This window comes from Lampetra planeri, chromosome 6, assembly GCF_965212315.1.
Source record: "Lampetra planeri chromosome 6, kcLamPlan1.2.h2, whole genome shotgun sequence".
NCBI classification, from domain to species: Eukaryota; Metazoa; Chordata; class Hyperoartia; order Petromyzontiformes; family Petromyzontidae; genus Lampetra; species Lampetra planeri.
In genome coordinates, this window is record NC_136112.1 from 8,192,183 (window position 1) to 8,212,341 (window position 20,159).

At 49.1% G+C, this 20,159-nt stretch overlaps 1 protein-coding gene across 1 annotated transcript; it reads left to right on the top strand.

Moving 5' to 3' along the window:
- The first annotated feature begins 480 nt into the window (after positions 1-480).
- Positions 481-19,772, top strand: ACADS (acyl-CoA dehydrogenase short chain). Its single transcript, XM_078595442.1, has 10 exons — positions 481-664; positions 5,314-5,480; positions 9,511-9,660; positions 11,020-11,131; positions 11,970-12,121; positions 13,217-13,387; positions 14,819-14,956; positions 15,691-15,786; positions 18,444-18,500; positions 19,365-19,772. The coding sequence occupies exons 1-10, from the start codon at positions 640-642 to the stop codon at positions 19,518-19,520; spliced, it is 1,224 nt and encodes a 407-aa protein (XP_078451568.1). The 5' UTR covers positions 481-639; the 3' UTR covers positions 19,521-19,772.
- The last annotated feature ends 387 nt before the right edge of the window (positions 19,773-20,159 follow it).

Genomic DNA, 20,159 nt, shown 5'->3' on the forward strand with positions numbered 1-20,159 from the left:
ATGTAACACGAATTTTGTTCCTGGGTAGTAAGTGTTATTTCCTAATTGCTTATGCCTCAAAAGTAGAGAAAGTGGCTATTATTTCCCACAAACTTGCTTTTGTGACCAGGACTTTGTGTGAAGGAATAACACAAATGCACACCACGTTTTCTCATTGAAAATAGGTAAGTTTCAAAATATCACTGTCCTGGTCACAAAAGCAAAGTTTGTGCGGAATAATAGCCATTTTGTGTACTTTTGAAACATAAGCAATTAGGAAATAACACTTACTACCCAGGAACAGCATTTTTTTTGTTACACAGTTTCCTATGCTTACGTACATTGCCAGTAGACCCCCCCCCCCATACCCAAACGTACGCATTTGGGTTACCCCCCCCCCTACATGCGCACTAAATGGATGGGCCCTTGCCTCTGCGAATTGAACCTTTCCAAAATCTGGAGGGAAATCGCCCCCTCTGACCTGGCAAGCCGTGCTGACGCCGCGCGGGTGACGAATCCGCGCTGCACGAAATCGGAAGCCAACTTGGGGCTGCAACAACCACCACGACCACCACAACCATCGTCAAGCACCACCAAGACCGTCAACAACCACCACCAAGACCGTCAACCACCACCACCGTCAACCCCCGTCACAGCTGGATGATGCTTGCGTGTAGGAAGACAGGTATCGTGTGTGTGGATGTCGAGGACGGCTGTCCGCCTCTCTCTCTGGGGTAATGGTTAGGGGATGCTGGCAGCGGTGGTGGTGGCAGGAAGGTCTCACGGTCACTGTTGTGTTGTTTTGTCGTTCGTAACTATGCGCGCGTGTGTGTGTGTCACGGTGTGTGTGTGTCACGGTGTGTGTGTGTCACGGTGTGTGTGTGTCACGGTAAAAAAACTAAGCACCTGCCTGGGTATTTTGTACCATCGGACACTCCACCCCCACAACTCCCAATTGGTGATGGGGCAGTTGTGGAGAGAGTAGAGAGTTTCCCATACCTGGGCAGTGTGCTTATGACCGGCTCCAGTTTATCAGCAGAGGTCTCACTCCGAATCAGTCGAGCGGCAATATCTTTTCATCGGTTGCGTAACGCTGTGTGGAAGCTACCTGGTCTGTCGCTCCGCACGAAGCTTCAGGTCTTCTCGGCCACGGTCATTCCCTCCCTTCTCTACGCTTGCGAAACGTGGACCCCCCTAGTGGAGCATCTTCGCCGGTTGGAAACATTTAGGCTGGCCTGCCTACGATCCATCCTGGGTTTAACCAGGCTGGATTGTGTGAGGAGCTCACAAGTCCTTGAAAGATCTGGGCAAAGTCCCATCAGTGAGCTCCTCCGGCAGGCAAGGCTGCGTTGGCTGGGTCATGTAGCCCGCATGCCCAGCAACCGCATGCCTAAACAGCTTTTGTTCGGCCGGATCGAGGGGGCTAAACGGGCGCGGCACGGGCTAGAGAAGAGATGGAGTGATGTGGTACAGGAGGACGTGGAGCTGAGTGGACTTGCCGATGACTGGTACCAGCGGTGTCAAGATCGGCCTCAGTGGAGGAGGCTCGTGAAGGACGCTACTGGGCAGTTGGAGGCAGTCGCCCTCCAACAACAACGGAGGGCGGAGGAGCGACGCTCACAACAACGAGCGGAGCGCCGGGTGGCTAAAGCACAGCAAGTTGGTACAGTAGGGGGCACAGGTGGTGCATCAGCCAGTCATCTCGGTCATCTCGGTCAGTCGACCCTTGGCACCTGGGTCTGCCCCGTGACCTCCTGCCAGCGGGCGTTCGACACTTCACGTGGCCTCAAGGTGCACATGGCCTGGCACAAGCGTCGTGGTGACGTCACCGCCACTTAGTGGCGAATGGCGGTTGTTGTTGTTGTTGTTGTGTGTCACGGTGTGTGTGTGTATTTCGGTGTGTGTGTGTATTTCGGTGTGTGTGTGTCACGGTGTGTGTGTGTGTCACGGTGTGTGTGTGTGTCACGGTGTGTGTGTGTATCACGGTGTGTGTGTGTATCACGGTGTGTGTGTGTCACGGTGTGTGTGTGTCACGGTGTGTGTGTGTGTCACGGTGTGTGTGTGTGTCACGGTGTGTGTGTGTGTCACGGTGTGTGTGTGTCACGGTGTGTGTGTGTCACGGTGTGTGTGTGTCACGGTGTGTGTGTGTGTCACGGTGTGTGTGTGTGTCACGGTGTGTGTGTGTGTCACGGTGTGTGTGTGTCACGGTGTGTGTGTGTGTCATGGTGTGTGTGTGTGTCACGGTGTGTGTGTGTGTCACGGTGTGTGTGTGTCACGGTGTGTGTGTGTCACGGTGTGTGTGTGTATCACGGTGTGTGTGTGTCACGGTGTGTGTGTGTGTGTGTGTATCACGGTGTGTGTGTCACGGTGTGTGTGTGTATCACGGTGTGTGTGTGTGTCACGGTGTGTGTGTGTGTCACGGTGTGTGTGTGTGTCACGGTGTGTGTGTGTATCACGGTGTGTGTGTCACGGTGTGTGTGTGTCACGGTGTGTGTGTGTATCACGGTGTGTGTGTCACGGTGTGTGTGTGTGTGTGTCACGGTGTGTGTGTATCACGGTGTGTGTGTGTCACGGTGTGTGTCACGGTGTATGTGTGTGTGTCACGGTGTCTGTGTGTCACGGTGTGTGTGTGTCACGGTGTGTGTGTGTCACGGTGTGTTTGTGTGTGTCACGGTGTGTGTGTGTATCACGGTGTGTGTGTGTCACGGTGTGTGTCACGGTGTGTGTGTGTGTGTGTGTCACGGTGTGTGTGTGTATCACGGTGTGTGTGTGTCACGGTGTGTGTGTGTATCACGGTGTGTGTGTGTGTCACGGTGTGTGTGTCACGGTGTGTGTGTGTATCACGGTGTGTGTGTGTGTGTGTATCACTGTGTGTGTGTATCACGGTGTGTGTGTCACGGTGTGTGTGTGTCACGGTGTGTGTGTCACGGTGTGTGTGTGTGTGTCACGGTGTGTGTGTGTCACGGTGTGTGTGTGTGTCACGGTGTGTGTGTCACGGTGTGTGTGTCACGCTGTGTGTGTGTCACGCTGTGTGTGTCACGCTGTGTGTGTCACGGTGTATGTCACGGTGTGTGTCACGGTGTGTGTGTGTGTCACGGTGTGTGTGTGTATCACGGTGTGTGTGTCACGGTGTGTGTGTCACGGTGTGTGTGTGTATCACGGTGTGTGTGTGTATCACGGTGTGTGTGTCATGGTGTGTGTGTCACGGTGTGTGTGTCACGGTGTGTGTGTGTGTCACGGTGTGTGTGTGTATCACGGTGTGTGTGTCACGGTGTGTGTATCACGGTGTGTGTGTGTGTATCACTGGGTGGCTAAAGCACAGCAAGTTGGTACAGTAGGGGGCACAGGTGGTGCATCAGCCAGTCATCTCGGTCATCTCGGTCAGTCGACCCGTGGCACCTGCTGGGTCTGCCCCGTGACCTCCTGCCTGCGGGCGTTCGACACTTCACGTGGCCTCAAGGTGCACTTGGCCTGGCACAAGCGTCGTGGTGACGTCACCGCCACTTAGTGGCGAATGGCGGTTGTTGTTGTATCACTGTGTGTGTATCACGGTGTGTATGTGTGTCACGGTGTGTGTGTGTATCACGGTGTGTGTGTGTGTCACGGTGTGTGTGTGTATTTCGGTGTGTGTGTGTGTCACGGTGTGTGTGTGTGTCACGGTGTGTGTGTGTATCACGGTGTGTGTGTGTGTCACGGTGTGTGTGTGTGTCACGGTGTGTGTGTGTATCACGGTGTGTGTGTGTATCACGGTGTGTGTGCGTGTGTCACGGTGTGTGTGTGTCACGGTGTGTGTGTGTGTCACGGTGTGTGTGTGTGTGTGTCACGGTGTGTGTGTGTGTGTCACGATGTGTGTGTGTATGTCACGGTGTGTGTCACGGTGTGTGTCACGGTGTGTAGTGGGGAGCGGTGGTGAGCGGTTGGCGCGCTTCGCTATGAACCCGGTGAAGCGGGTTATCTGAACCGGTCATGGGCCTCCCCTAGATCGACTCAGCCTCAAATTAGTACCTGCTGTGGTGTGTAAACATCGCCACCGGGGAGACAAAGGCGGTCGGGCGTGGTGCTGGCCACCCACCCACTCGTGTGTCGAGGCGCTCGCTAAACAGCACTTTAATTAAAATCAATAAAAAAAATATTTATTGATTTTGATACTCAGTACGTGTTTCAGAAAAAAAGGAAAATAAATGAGCAGCGTAGAGCAAAATATTGAGAGAAAAAAACTTGCAAAAAACTCGATAAATACGATTATCGTAGACAATTATATCGTGCGACATATCGCGGGTTTGCCATATCGCAGCGAAACGATGTACAGTACTATACGGGGTGGTGCAGATGGCTTGTGACCCCTAATAAATTGACCCCTGACATATTTTTCTTTTGTTTTAAATAAACCCTTCAACATTTTTCTTTTAGAGACGTAAATAGGGGTCACAAGACATCTCGGCTACTCTGTACGGTACATGGTTGTGTATTCTTAGGTTTTTTCGGTAAAGTCACGTAGGTAAAAAATTCAAATTAATAAAAGTAAAATAAAATAAAAATGACGACGTTTCGGAGGCAACACAAGCTTCCGTCTTCAGGTGGAACCGTCACAGCTTGTGTTGCCTCCGAAACGTCGTGATTTTTATTTTATTTTAATTTTACTTTTATTAATTTAAATGTTTTACCTACGTGACTTTACCGAAAAAACCTAAGAATATGAATCCTTGCAGTCACGAAAGCTTCAAATCTAGACATGGTTGTGTGTTGCTACAGGTAGGTCGGATTGATGTTAATTCGGGTATCGCTGTCGCAGTTCATGACTAAGCCAGCGGCCTCCTTCATCTGTGAACAATGTCGAGTACGATGCAGGGTCACGTTAGGTCGGTTTTCGGGTTACACGGGGGTAAAGTCGGGAGTTATCTGATGCATTGGTTACATGGGGTAATGGTTAGGGATGCCTATGTTATGCGTTAGTGGCCCGAGTCTGAGACAGCTGTGGCTTTCTGGATTAGGGGTTGCACGCTTGCAGACCTTGTTTAATTCCACATGCCGGTCGTGGAGGATTGGAGGTTACCCTAACCAAGCTGCCAACTTTTCTGCTTGTTAATGAGACACCCATCCATCCAGATGATGTATCCATTGTATTTCAGCAATTCGCAATCCAACAACGGATAAGGGCCTCCCCACACTACGTCATTCAGAATAGTATTTTGATCATACTTCAGTGCAGATTGGTGATATTACAATTTAGAATGTGTGTGTGTTAGACTAAATAAGCCAATTTAAAGCCCCTTCATAAAAACAGAAAGTATCGCTGTGTGTATCACCTGACTTCCTCTGCCTGTACCCGTGTAGTGTTGAGGCTGGGTCCATGGGCCCGTCAGCTCCACTCCGCCTTCCAGATAGCCGAGCTGCCGGAGACACACCAGATGTTGCGGCAGACGTGCCGGGACTTTGCCGACAGGGAGCTGACCCCGGTTGCGAGCAGGCTGGACCGCGAGCACAGCTTCCCCGGCGAGCAGGTCTGGCGTCCCAGGATCCCTAACACACAGCAGCACACCACCTCGATGCTGCCACCCTAATTGACACGGTCACCCCACCGACACGGACATGCACACTCACACGTACACAGCCATACCACCGACACGGCCACACCACCGACACGTACACACCACAAACATGGCCACACCACCGACGCGGCTACACCGCCGACAAGCTCACACTGCTGACACGGCCACACCACAAACATGGCCACACCGCCGACACACCCACACCACCGACACGTCCACACCACCGACACGGCCACACCACAAACACGGCTACACCACCGAAACGGCCACACCACCAACACGGCCACACCACCGACATGGCCACACCACCGACACGGCCACACCACTGACACGGCCACACCACAAACACGGCTACACCACCGAAACGGCCACACCACCGACACGGCCACACCACCGACACGGCCACACCACAAACACGGCCACACCACCGACACGGCCACACCACCGACACGGCCACACCACAAACACGGCCACACCGCCGACACACCCACACCACCAACACACCCACACCACCGACACGGCCACACCACCGACACGGCCACACCACAAACACGGCCACACCACCGACACGTGCACACCACAAACACGGCCACACCGCCGACACACCCACACCACCGACACGGCCACACCACCAACACGGCCACACCACCAACACGGCCACACCACCGACACGGCCACACCACAAACACGGCCACACCACCGACACACCCACACCACCGACACGGCCACACCACCAACACGGCCACACCACCGACACGTGCACACCACAAACACGGCTACACCACCGAAACGGCCACACCACCAACACGGCCACACCACCAACACGGCCACACCACCGACACGGCCACACCACCGACACGTGCACACCACAAACATGGCCACACCACCGACGCGGCTACACCGCCGACAAGCTCACACTGCTGACACGGCCACACCACAAACACGGCCACACCACCGACACACCCACACCACCGACACGGCCACACCACCGACACGGCCACACCACCGACACGGCCACACCACAAACACGGCCACACCACCGACACGGCCACACCACCGACACGGCCACACCACAAACACGGCCACACCGCCGACACACCCACACCACCAACACACCCACACCACCGACACGGCCACACCACCGACACGGCCACACCACAAACACGGCCACACCACCGACACGTGCACACCACAAACACGGCCACACCGCCGACACACCCACACCACCGACACGGCCACACCACCAACACGGCCACACCACCAACACGGCCACACCACCGACACGGCCACACCACAAACACGGCCACACCACCGACACGGCCACACCACCAACACACCCACACCACCGACACGGCCACACCACCGACACGTGCACACCACAAACACGGCTACACCACCGAAACGGCCACACCACCAACACGGCCACACCACCAACACGGCCACACCACCGACACGGCCACACCACCGACACGTGCACACCACAAACACGGCCACACCGCCGACACACCCACACCACCGACACGGCCACACCACCAACACACCCACACCACCGACACGGCCACACCACCGACACGGCCACACCACCGACACGGCCACACCACAAACACGGCCACACCACCGACACGGCCACACCACCGACACGGCCACACCACCGACACGGCCACACCACAAACACGGCCACACCGCCGACACACCCACACCACCAACACACCCACACCACCGACACGGCCACACCACAAACACGGCCACACCACCGACACGTGCACACCACAAACACGGCCACACCGCCGACACACCCACACCACCTACACGGCCACACCACCAACACGGCCACACCACCAACACGGCCACACCACCAACACGGCCACACCACCGACACGGCCACACCACAAACACGGCTACACCACCGACACGGCCACACCACCAACACGGCCACACCACCGACACGGCCACACCACCGACACATGCACACCACAAACACGGCTACACCACCGAAACGGCCACACCACCAACACGGCCACACCACCGACACGGCCACACCACCGACACGTGCACACCACAAACACGGCTACACCACCGAAACGGCTACACCGCCGACAAGGTCACACTGCCGACACGTGCACACCACAAACATGGCCACACCACAAACATGGCCACACCACAAACATGGCCACACCACCGACGCGGCTACACCACCAACCAAGCCATGCCACCGACACGGCCACACCTACGGCCACGACACTGACGTGGCGACACCTACATTACAACCACATCACCATCACAAGCAACACACAAATTAACACGTGCCACAGGGTGGCTTCATCGCACCTATGTCAAACCACTGCTGGATGAAGGTCGTGGGGGTTGTTTGAGCACCCGTCTTCTTTCTCCCTGCTGAGTGCAGGTTGGTTAAAGTGAGTGCATAAATGTGGGGGTACGTAAGGCCCAGCATCGTAATCTATTTTTCCACACTGCCCTCTGCTGCCCATCACGTAGCCTGGCGGCAGCCTATAACAACCTTCTGCGCGTGAAGGTCACCCATCAAAACACTATCCAGGCTCACGAAATCTGATGCAATCTGGTGCATTTCAGGTGGTTTGTTCTTAGACTACTACCAACAACACGCCTTTGCCAAAATCACGCACACACCACAGGGTGGACCCAGCTGTGAACTAGCTTCCACGGCTTCTGTACAGACAGTTTAACTTCCCAATAGAGGCCCTTGCTCTGTTGCATCACTGGACATTCCTGTGCAACTGTGGATAAGGTTAACACACTGTGCCTGTTATATACAGCTGTGTGAAGTCATTTGCCCTTGAACTCACTTTGAAATGACTTTAGAGGCAACTATTGTGGGTTTTACTTGTGCCTCACATTTGCATGCACCTTGGATTCACCTTGGCCATCTCCTCACCTTCATGTGGGCACTGTACTACAAAAATGGATTATGAACTGAAATAAACCGGTGTAGCTTTTTTTCACAACTCACAGCGGTGGCTCAAGAAATGACTCGAGAACATCTATATGCATGCTCATTCAAGTTTAAGTTCATAATGTTTTTTTCTGCCACATCAAATAGGCTCTTTTTTATCAAGTGCATCTTTATTAATAACATTGTTCTTCTTGGTTCTTTCGGTAAAGTCACGTAGAAGGGAAATAATAAAATAATAAAAATAAAACGTAATAACATACAATTCTCACGACGTTTCGGCCACTACGCAAGCAGCCGTCCTCAGGTGAAGAACAGGGCTATCGGAAAGACAGCGTCTGAATGATTTAGTCTGAATTCAGTCTGAATGATTCAGACGCTGTCTTTCAGTCTGAATGATTCAGACGCTGTCTTTCCGACAGCCCTGTTCTTCACCTGAAGACGGCTGCTTGCGTTCTGGCCGAAACGTCGTGAGAATTGTATTTTATAATGTTTTATTTTTATTATTTTATTATTTCCCTTCTACGTGACTTTACCGAAAGAACGAAGAAGATGAATCCCTGCAGTCACGAAAGCTTTAAATCGAAAAAAGACATTGTTATTACCATATTTTCCATATGATCAAATAACTCTGAATCTAAGCAGTTCTGAGCTTGAATAGCTGTTGGATGGGAACCATGTACGCCTCCTTGTCCGGTGACTCCAGGGCTGTGCCATGTGGTGGTCAGCAGAGGGCAATGCAGCAAAAGCCGTTGTTCTGTGCTACGCTGCTACATCCATGCTCCCCACCTTCATCACCCCACACACTGACCAAGCGAAGTGAAGTATGGTCAAATAACTCCTCACACCCCGCACAATATGGGGAGGCCCTCATTGCGGTAGTGGATTGACATAAGGGCTGCATTTACAGAGCCATGCTTTTCATTGCAGGCGTTTGATGCTAACAGACAATGTCAACAGGACACTCAACTGTTTCCATTGGCTGATTTGAGCAGGGAGGTTTATTGTTTTGGAAAATGTACCGCAAACGTCTCTGTCCATACCCTCGCGCAGATCAAGAAGATGGGGCAGCTGGGGCTGCTGGCCATGGCGGTGCCCGAGCAGTACGGGGGTGCGGGGCTGGACACGCTGGCCTATGTCATCGCGCTGGAGGAGATCAGCAGAGGCTGCGCGTCCACTGGTGTCATCATGAGTGTCAACAATGTGAGCCTCTTTCCTGGAGCCCATGTTCCCGTAGAGCAAGACCCATCGTGTAACACTGGTTAACAAAAAAAAAACGTTTTTTTTTTCTCTCCTGGACTTTTGCAGCTGTTTTAGACTAATTTCAGGGTGCTGATTCCAAATCTGATCTCAGATTTTGCTCTATCACATCTCATTTTACGCTATCGGCATACCCCATTTTCATTGATTTTACCCGAAATTAACTCTTGTCACTTATGATTGCAAGTTGTTGCGAGTCAGTGACTGCTTTAGTGTTAAAATATGGTGCTGTATTTTTAGGATAGTGTGTTTATAATATCATTTTATGTAGATATCCACATTTGTTTAATATTTTTCTTCTGCAGTTTTTATTGAAAATGCAATATTTGATATCTCAAAAACCTGATGTGATAGATCAGCACCCCAAAATTACCTTAAAACCGTTGGAATACCTTATGCCAGAAAAAGTGTGTTGACCAGTGTAATCATCCCGTGTGCACCCTTGACCTTGCTCACAACCGTTGCCTTTTTGGAGACACGGGACGAAATTCCATCTGTGGCCGCCCGCTTTGAGGCCACCACGACTATTTATGATGCCCTCTCCAGCCTTTCTGAGGCCTGGATCAAACTGCCCTACCTGCTATCCCACTTTGTGGTCCTGGTCATAGCCTTGTATTGATTGTAAAAGTTTATAACCCGAGGTCAGGTGCCAGGCCCATATGGCTGAGTCTGTGCCTGGCTCTTGGCTCCTGCCCTGGACTTGTTGGCCTTGGACAATCCCAAGAATTTGCTCTCTCTCTCTCTCATTTTCCCAGTTTAGCAATGATTTGTTATTCATGCGGGTGAGAGTGGTGGCGCAGCAGTTAGCTCACTGTGAACCTGCCAACCCAAGTTGAATTCCTGGCGACAATATCGCGGCGAGTAATATCTGAACCAGTCCTGGGCCCCTTCTTTTCCCAAACCCACACTGACCATCGTGGTGAATTTTAATCAAATAACTCCACAACGACTAACATGGTGTGAGGAGCCTTCATTCACACCTTTAATCAGCATGGTTCGCTTTGTCTGGTGCTAAAGAAGTTCAACGTACATCCATTAAATTTCGATTTAAAGCTTTCGTGACTGCAGGGATTCATCTTCTTGGTTCTTTCGGTAAAGTCACGTAGAAGGGAAATAATAAAATAATAAAAATAAAGCATAATAAAATCATTCTCACGACGTTTCGGCCACAACACAAGCAGCCGTCCTCAGGTGAAGAACATTATTGAATAATTGCCAACGGGCTGTTTTTTTGATACGCAACATACAGCCTTACAGGTTACACAAATACTCATTGCCTGTGTTTAACGTGTTTGCTTCCAGTCATTGTTCCTCGGGCCGGTGCTGAAGTACGGCAGTGATGCCATCAAGGAGAAGTGGATCCCTTCGTTCACGGACGGACAGAAAATCGGCTGCTTCGGTTTGAGCGAGCCAGGTGCGCGACAAGTTCGATTGGCTTCCTTCGCATCTACAGCACCCACTGCCGCTGTTTCATTACATAACCAACCTCTTTTGGCCACTTTCTGGTAACATGAATCGGCATGTACATGCACAGCCCATTGTCAATTCACCGCTGGATGAGGGTCACCGCACGCCGTGCGGTCGCAGTGGTTATCTGGCCAACACTTCTCCACGCCGGACGACGTGGGTTTGTGAAGGAGGAGAGCATGGATGTGGGAGCGTAGAAGTAAAGTACAAGTGTGGAGTTTTTAGCACTGCCCTCTGATGTTTACCACATAGCCACGCAGCCTATAACAACCGATTGTGCAAATCACTTAATGCCAGTGGGCACGATGAACACGGTTGGCTACGTACGGTGCGAAAGAAGCTGGTAATATGGTGTTACGGTGGCAGTGCATACTTAAAATGTGAACATGTAGTAAATTTGTATTGCATGTAAATTAAATATGTTATGTGTTAATTGCATGTAAATGTAATTAAAATTAACATTTTAAATCTTGATTTAAAGCTCTTTTTCACCTGATGAGGGTTGCTTGTGTTGCGAGCGAAATGTCGTGATCTATTATTTTTTTCTCCCTACGTGACTTTACCGAAAGAACCAAAGAGTAACATTTTAAATATTCAACAATTTGCAGTTATTGCTGATGGGGGGTACGGAGCCAGCTGATCGGTCTACTAGGGGTTACACGTCGACCAATAGATTGTGAAACAGCGACCCGACCCGTGGCGTACAAGTGATGTGTGAGTGGCGTGTGAGTGACGTGCGAGTCTAACCCTCGTAAGCCACACCGCGTGGGCTCTGCGCCACGCAGGGAACGGCAGCGACGCGGGTGCGGCCTCCACCACGGCGCGGGTGGACGGGGACTCGTGGGTCATCAACGGCACCAAGGCATGGATTACCAACGCCTGGGACGCCTCCGCGACGGTCGTGTTCGCCACCACCGACAAGAGCCTCAAGCACAAGGTGGTGCCCCTCTTCTCCTTGCTGGGACACGTCCACGCGTGGAGCACGCCCTTTCGCAGATCTAGCGGGAGACACTGACTCGCCACACCAGGATTGTTAACAAGCGTCTCGCCGGTAGAAAACTCCTTTGAGCCTTAACAACAAGGCTCGGGTTTTTTTGTTGCCAATTCTGTTCTTATTCGTGGTTCTTTCGGTAAAGTCACGTAGAAGGGAAATAATAAAAATAATAAAAATATTAAACAATAAAAATTCTCACGACGTTTCGACTGCAACACAAGCAATCATCATCAGGTGTGAAATCCACAAATTTTCTTGCTGTGGATTTCACACTTGATGATGATTGCTTGTGTTGCAGTCGAAACGTCGTGATAATTTTTTTTGTTTTATATTTGTGATGTTTTTATTTTTATTTTATTATTTTCCTTTTACGTGACTTTACCGAAAGAACCAAGAGTATGAATCCCTGCAGTCACGAAAGCTTTAAATCGAAATTCTGTTCTTGTGTAAGAGCTCCGAAGCAGCAATCATCTTGTTTTCATGACATCGTGATATCTCTAAGGTCACGGTCACATGAGGCCTACCACCTCGAAACAATATATTCTTTTATTGCAACATTATCGCTGCACTAATCAGGTACTAGTGGGGAAGATTTTCAGTTTGGCAACAGTTTGTTTTTTCGCGCACTCAGTGACAGAAGTGATTGAGGTGTACGTTACCGCGTAGCCCACGTAAGGTATCTGAAAGTTTGGCCGTCGGCAATATATATATGTTTTTGTGCATTTTGGCCCTTCCACAAAATGGAATGCTTTGAAGCAGTCGAAATAAATGATCAGCATGTGATGGTGAATGAGTACAGGCAAAATAAATTTGGAAAGATCCCTGCTTAAATATGAAAAATGCTGCTAAATAAATGCACACCCATACCATCAAAATAGTGCTTGGTAGAAATTATTTGCTCTGCAGAAAGTCAAATAATCATTTTTGGCACCAGCATTTGAGTACATCCAACAAATATTGTTGAACCGTGATTGTATCCAACTTCTCATGAATGGTCACCGCACACACACACACACACACACGCGCGCACACGAGCAGGGCATCAGCGCGTTTGTGCTGCCTATGCCGTGCCCTGGTCTGTCGCTGGGGAAAAAAGAGGACAAGCTGGGCATCCGTGCATCATCCACCGCCAACCTCATCTTTGAGGACTGCCGCATCCCCCGGGACAGCATGGTGGGGGAGCCTGGAATGGGCTTCAAGATTGCAATGGTAATTGTCGGTTCTTGCATTTACAAATTGCTGTGGGATTACTTGAAAACAGTTTGTGAGCTGTTCAAGAAAATGTCATATCAAGGGCATGATAAACTCGGAAAGTGATAATTGTTTTTTTACCCTTTTATCTGGCAACAAAACTGACACCTTTTTTACAAGGAGTCATGTTTGCATTGACCACAATACCTGCGGTCTGGTCCAACACCATGTGAGACTAGGCTCTAAGGAAAGCTGTCTCGGGTGTGGACCAATCAATTTCAAGGACAGTGCATACATTAATTATTAGAGTTGTGTTTTTTTTTTTGCATTCCGACCGCAGGTATTGTGGTCAATGCAAACATGATTCCTTGTAAAAAAAAGGTGTCAGTTTTGTTGCCAGATAAAAGGGTAAAAAAACAATTATCATATTTTGCTACTGGCAAAGGAGGTTCCAATGGTGTAAACTCGGAAAGTGTTTCTCAACTGCAGACCTTGAGGCCCACCAAGGTCAACCTTTCTTTTAAATTACCAGTCTTTTTTAGTCACATGCAAATTAAGCCACTGCACAATTGATTTCACATGATGTTTGGTAATCACAGAAAGCTGTACCTTGGGGAGGAGGTGTCGCAGGGATTGGATTTGTGAAACACGGCACCAGGACAACTTTGTGACAATAGTTACCGGCAGCACATTTACTGTCAGCAACCATGGCAACTTATTACAGCAGTGGTACAGAGTAATGGAGTTGTGGCTTACCGATAAAAAGTTTTGATATCAAGAATTGGTCTACAAAGCTGTGACCTCTTGGATATACAGCAATTTGACGTTGCCATTCCAGCCACCCACTAGAGGGAGCACTGGCCAGATTTGTCAATATTTTGTCAACTAATGTTCTTATAATGGTGAAGCAACTATTTCCCGGGACGTCCTAACATTTCCCTCTTGCAGGGGTGAGGAATCATACAGCCACATGTGACCTTCCAGTTTGAAACAGCCGCAAACGATATTTTATCCATCACTGCAAGAATCTTGGCTGCACTGAATTGGTGCTAGAGGGTAATATTTTTGACCTGGCAATAATGTGTTTAAATTTGTTTTACCGGCAAGAGCCTCTTGCAGTGACATTAGAGCCTGAGGGATGTGTGTGTGCGCTAATGTGTGACTCGCCAAACGTCTTCGAAAATCCTATAATGCGCCTCGGGAACGAAAAGGTTCCCCACCTCTGTTTCACAGCAAGGGAATGGGGGAAGTTCAGCGAGCGGACGATTGGGGGCGACAGACGCTGCATTCTGGCAGCGCCCACGCGGTGTTTGATATCGGTGGGGGCGATTGTTAAATACGAACAGGTGGCGTACCAATGGCGTGTCATGACGACTGGCGTTTGGCGAGACCCAGGCATGCAGGAATCGATGAATTTGTTCCCGTAACCGCTCAACCGTTGTCCTGCAGCAAACCCTCGACTCGGGGCGCATCGGCATCGCAGGCCAGGCGCTGGGCATCGGACAGGCGGCGCTCGACTGCGCGGTGGAGTACGCCAGCAAGCGGCAGGCTTTTGGCAAATCCATCACCAAGCTTCAGGCCATTCAGGTACGGATAACCGTGCAGGTTTCATACGTTGCACGTTCCGCAAAAGTCAACACAGGGAGACCTGGATAACCTGAAATCCTTACTGCCAAGTTGATTTTATTGTTCGTGTGCGTCCCTGTTTATTCAGTGTGGGTTAAACATGTGCAGCTATCAGTGCGTCAAATGAACGCACGTACAATTGCGCAACAAAATTCGTTAACGTAACGGTGCATCGATGCGTCTCTTGAAATTGATTCTATCGCTCGGGATACAGGCATCAAATCACGTGTGCGAGAATCGACGTTCAATGCGTGTTGTGTTCTGGGTTCACGTGACCCCTGCAGCCTCTGGAGGCACTACAGCCAAGAAAAATACATTGGTTTAAAATTGCGACAGTTCATTACCTCTCGTTGGCAGCAAATGTCAATGAATGTAAGAACTTTGTCTTATAAATTCGCCACTTTCCTTTTAGAAATAGATCACAACCATGGTCGTCGAGGTATTCTAATAAATTCAACAAAACAAATAGTAATCGCCAATGTTGATAGAATATTGAGATAGTCACACTTGTCACTGGTGTCTTTTTAATACACATCGACCTTTTTCTTGTCACGAGCAGACTCATCTTGTTGTTCATTTCCCAAACCAGCAATATATTTAAACGAGCAGTTTTTGTGATGACCCCAGTAATCGTTTTATAGCTTGGAGCACGTTTGTTTGCAAGTCTAAAACACGGGTGGGCGTTTGTGATGCAGTTTAAGCTCTCGGATATGGCTCTGGCTCTGGAGAGCGCGCGACTGCTCACGTGGAGAGCCGCGATGCTCAAGGACAACGGCAAGAACTACACCAAGGTATCGCCACCCACTTCACCGCATGTCGCGTCTGACTGCGCGCCGCTTGCTTGTGAATACATGCGCGCGTGTGTGTGTGTGTGTGTCGGGAGTTGTGGCGCAGTGGTTAGCGCTGCGCTGCGCTACAAACACTGGCGACTCGAGTTCGATTCCCGCTCACGGCCAACATTAGTGACGATTATCTGAACTGGTCCTGGGCCTCCCCTAGGTCGACTTGGCCTCAAATGAGTACCTGGTGCGATGTGTAAATATTGCCGCTGGGGAGACAAAGGCGGCCGGGCGTGGTGTTGGCCACCCACCCCCTCGTGTGCCGTGCTGGCCTTTATAGGTGCTCGCTAACAGCACTTGCCCCTACAGTCTGTTAAGGCTATACGGGGGATCTTTGTAGGTGTGTGTACGCGTCTGCGTGTGTGTATGGGGAGCGGTAATGTAGCGGTTAGCGCGCTGCACTATGAACCCGGCGACCAGAGTTCGATTCACGCTCACGGCCAACATCAGTGACGATTATCTGAACCGGTCCTGTGCCTCCCCTAGGTCGACTCGGCCTCAAATGAGTAACTCGTGCGATGTGTAAACATTGTAATTGGGGAGACAAAGGCGGCCGGGCGTGGAGCTGGCCATCCCCTCGTATGCCATTCCAGCCTTCACAGGTGCTCACGAATAGCACTTGCCCCAACAGTCTGTTAAGACTATAAGGGGGATCTGTGTCTTTGTATGGGGAGCGGTGCGACAGTGGTCAGGGCCCTACGCTACGAACCTGGTGACCCGAGTTCGATTACCGCTCACGGCCAACATCGGTGACAGATATCTGAACCCATCCTGGGACTCCCCTAGGTCGACTCAGCCTCAAATGAGAACCTGGTGCGGTGTGTAAATATTGTCACTGGGGTGACAAAGGCGGCTGAGCGTGGTGCTGACCACCCACCACCTCGTGTGCTGTGTCGGTCTTCATCGATGCTCGCTAACAACACTTGTCCCAAAAGTCTGTTAAGGCAATGAGGGAAATCTTTGTCAATATTACCTGTTAACATGGCAAGCCATTGCGTCGTGTGTATATGTATATTTGTATGTATGTGTATATTTGTGTGTGTCTTTATTGTGTATATTTGTATCTATGTGTATATTTGTGTGTGTCTGCATTGTGTATGTGTATGTTTTATTATGTGTATTTGTACATACAGGTGTCTATATGTGTATCCACATATCTGTAGTGTATATATATCCTATATGTGTTTGTATGTGTGCGCCCCAACAGTCTGCTCCGGCTATATGGGAGATCTTTGTTTTTGTATGTGTCTGTCTATATTATAAGTGTGTTCTTTTAGTATATCTGCGATCAGATGTATATTTCCGTGTATGCATGTGTTCAATCATGTGTATGTATTTATGAATGTGTTGTGCACTTTCTTGATCTTCAGTAATTTTTTCAGACGCTGTATAAATCCGCACTGTTGTTACTGCAGGAGGTATAGAACAATCCACCCTCACTGCCCACCCTGCGAGTTCATTCGTTTTCATGATGCGAAGTCACAGTTTCATTTGTCTCGTTATTTTTCATCTCATTTGGATTTCATACCGTGTCAACCCATATGGTTTACCCGTTTTCTTGTGCAGGGAAATCGAGTTTTTATGTCCATACTGCGTACGGCCGTTTCAGTACGGGCAATAAAAATGTTGTCTTTGTGTTTTTCCCTGGTGATGGGACTTTATAGGATGAACGTTGAGATTTATAAGGGCACGGGGTGACAAATAAAGTCTAAATTGGTCATCATGGGACCTCCTTTGCCAGTACCAAAATATACTAATAGGGTTTTTTTCCTTTTTTCTGGCAACAAAACTGACACCTTTTGCAAGGAATCATGCTTACATTAACATTAACCACAATACTTGCAGAGTATTGTTTTTTGTTTGCATTTGACTGCAAGTATTGTGGTTAATGTAAGCATGATTCCTTGCAAAAGGTGTCAGTTTTGTTGCCAGAAAAAAGGGGAAAACCCCTATTAGTTCTAAATTGGTCTTTAACAAGGTAGGGGTTGACAGGTATGTGATTGTTCCTATTTTATTCCCATTCTCGTTTATAGTCTCCTTTGCTCCATGTAGGCTAAATGCAACACGAGCAAAAAATACTTTTTAAAATCCATAAATAAATGATTGTCAGCAACATGAGTCGATGCGCGTTATCGTGAGCCTACTTATTTATATCGCAGAGTAATACCCCGATTTACGTCGGGGAGGCGTTCCTGAAAGGTGCGACGAATATTGAAAACGTCAATCAAAGCAATTTTTACAAATTTCCAAAAAACCCTAGGTAAATAATGTATTGTACTCTGCAGTACAGTACAACTATTTATGCGCGACGCAAAGTAGTTCGTTTACAGGGCAGGTGGAGGCTGAGGCGACGGATATCAGAAAGGACGGATGATGCTGTCAGCGACGTAATTGTGGGTTGAGGCGACGCAAATCGGGTTGCGGTGTTAAGAAAGCGACAGCGTGTTTGCGGAGCGATGTGACGGGGGGTGACGTAAATCGGGTTATTACCGTATGCATGCATGCAACGGTGAATTAATCGTGTGGAAAATTATGCAGTTGTAAATCGTTTAGGTAGGAGATGCCCGTTTGAATGTGTCCGTGACTGCGTGTTTGTGTGCCCGTGTTAGGAAGCTGCCATGGCCAAGTTGGCAGCATCAGAGGCTGCTACCTTTATTTCACACCAGGTACGTTCTTGCAGACATTGCCTTTCTTACCAACTTCACTGTGCTCAGTGGTCCCGAAGCAGACTTGCTGATGAGTGCACATTTATAATTTGAAAGTATAAAATTTCATATTTATTCAGACAATAAGAATTGAATATTGAAATACATTTACATGCATTTTGTGAAGTGGCATCGTCTTGCCCATATCTAATGCAGTCGATCGTTAGCGATTTAAGTTCAGGTGATGTTCTAGAAAGGCCAGATTGGATAAAATTTGGTACAATTATAGTCCAATCTATGCTTTAGCTATACAAATACAAGTATCTAAATTAAAGCATTTTTTCCCACAAACTTTTGGAACAACAGTTTAAACTTTTTTAAACATATGCCTACAAATGTATGTCGCTGGAGATGTGTTAAGGGTGCTAAACCTAAGTATGAAATCAGTTTATTGATAACTAACTTTTTTTGGGGCATTTTTTAAGAGTGTTACACCAAACTCACTATGAAGCACGGAACACCCACTACCAGTTCTCGTAATATAGCAACATATTTAATGTATCAATTGGTTATGTAAGCAAACTTAGCTGTAGATCTGTCAAGAGACACGTTCATCATTATCTGTTATCATTTACACCGTACCTCCCATGCAGTACATTTCGAGGCGCCTGAGCAAAAAAAAATTAGATAATTAGCAAGGACGGAATTGCAGACCAAATACGATATTCAAATACCAGACACTGTAGAATGAAAATAGAATGAAAAGCTTTAACCTTTTTTGAGACATCCCTCTGTTACATTCACATCGAACACAACACTTGTTTATGATAAATGAACCCCACATAACCCCACGTTTAACCCCACCCACGGCGGTGTCGATTGCAGTCCATACAGATCCTGGGCGGCATGGGCTACGTGACAGACATGCCGGCCGAGCGGCACTACCGTGACGCACGCATCACCGAGATCTACGAGGGCACGAGCGAGATCCAGCGGCTGGTCATCGCCAACCGACTGCTCAAGGAGTACGACACGGAGTAGTAGGGGTCGGGCGGCCGACCTTGGCGCCAGCAGCCGTCCGCGTTGACTTCGTCACGTGGCCTCCGCTAAACTAGCGTCCGCCCTGGCGTCGCTAGGCCTTGTGGCGGTCCTCACTGCCCCCACATTAACCGATCAGAAGTCTTCTTGGTTCTTTCGGTAAAGTCACGTAGAAGGAAAATAATAAAATAATAAAATAATTCTCACGACGTTTCGGCCACAACGCAAGCAGCCGTCTTCAGGTGGAGAACAGGTCTGTCCAGAAGGCAGAGTCTGACTCAGAGTCTGACTCTGCCTTCTGCGTTGTGGTCGAAACGTCGTGAGAATTATTTTATTATGTTTTTTTTTTTCCTTCTACGTGACTTTACCGAAAGAACCAAGAAGATGAATCCCTGCAGTCACGAAAGCTTTAAATCGAAATCCGATCAGAAGTGTTTGTATTTTTTTATATTTAGTTTTACCAGGTAAGCACCAATAAGCAATATAGCTCTTTTTCAGAAGTGACCTGGCCACAATTGATATAGCTTTACAAAGTGATTTATAATGTGGAAATGTATAGAGGCCAATACTCTAAACACATGTTGATTCTACATGGCAAGTGATAAACCGGAGGAGCCGGATAAAAATCCACACGACCGCAGG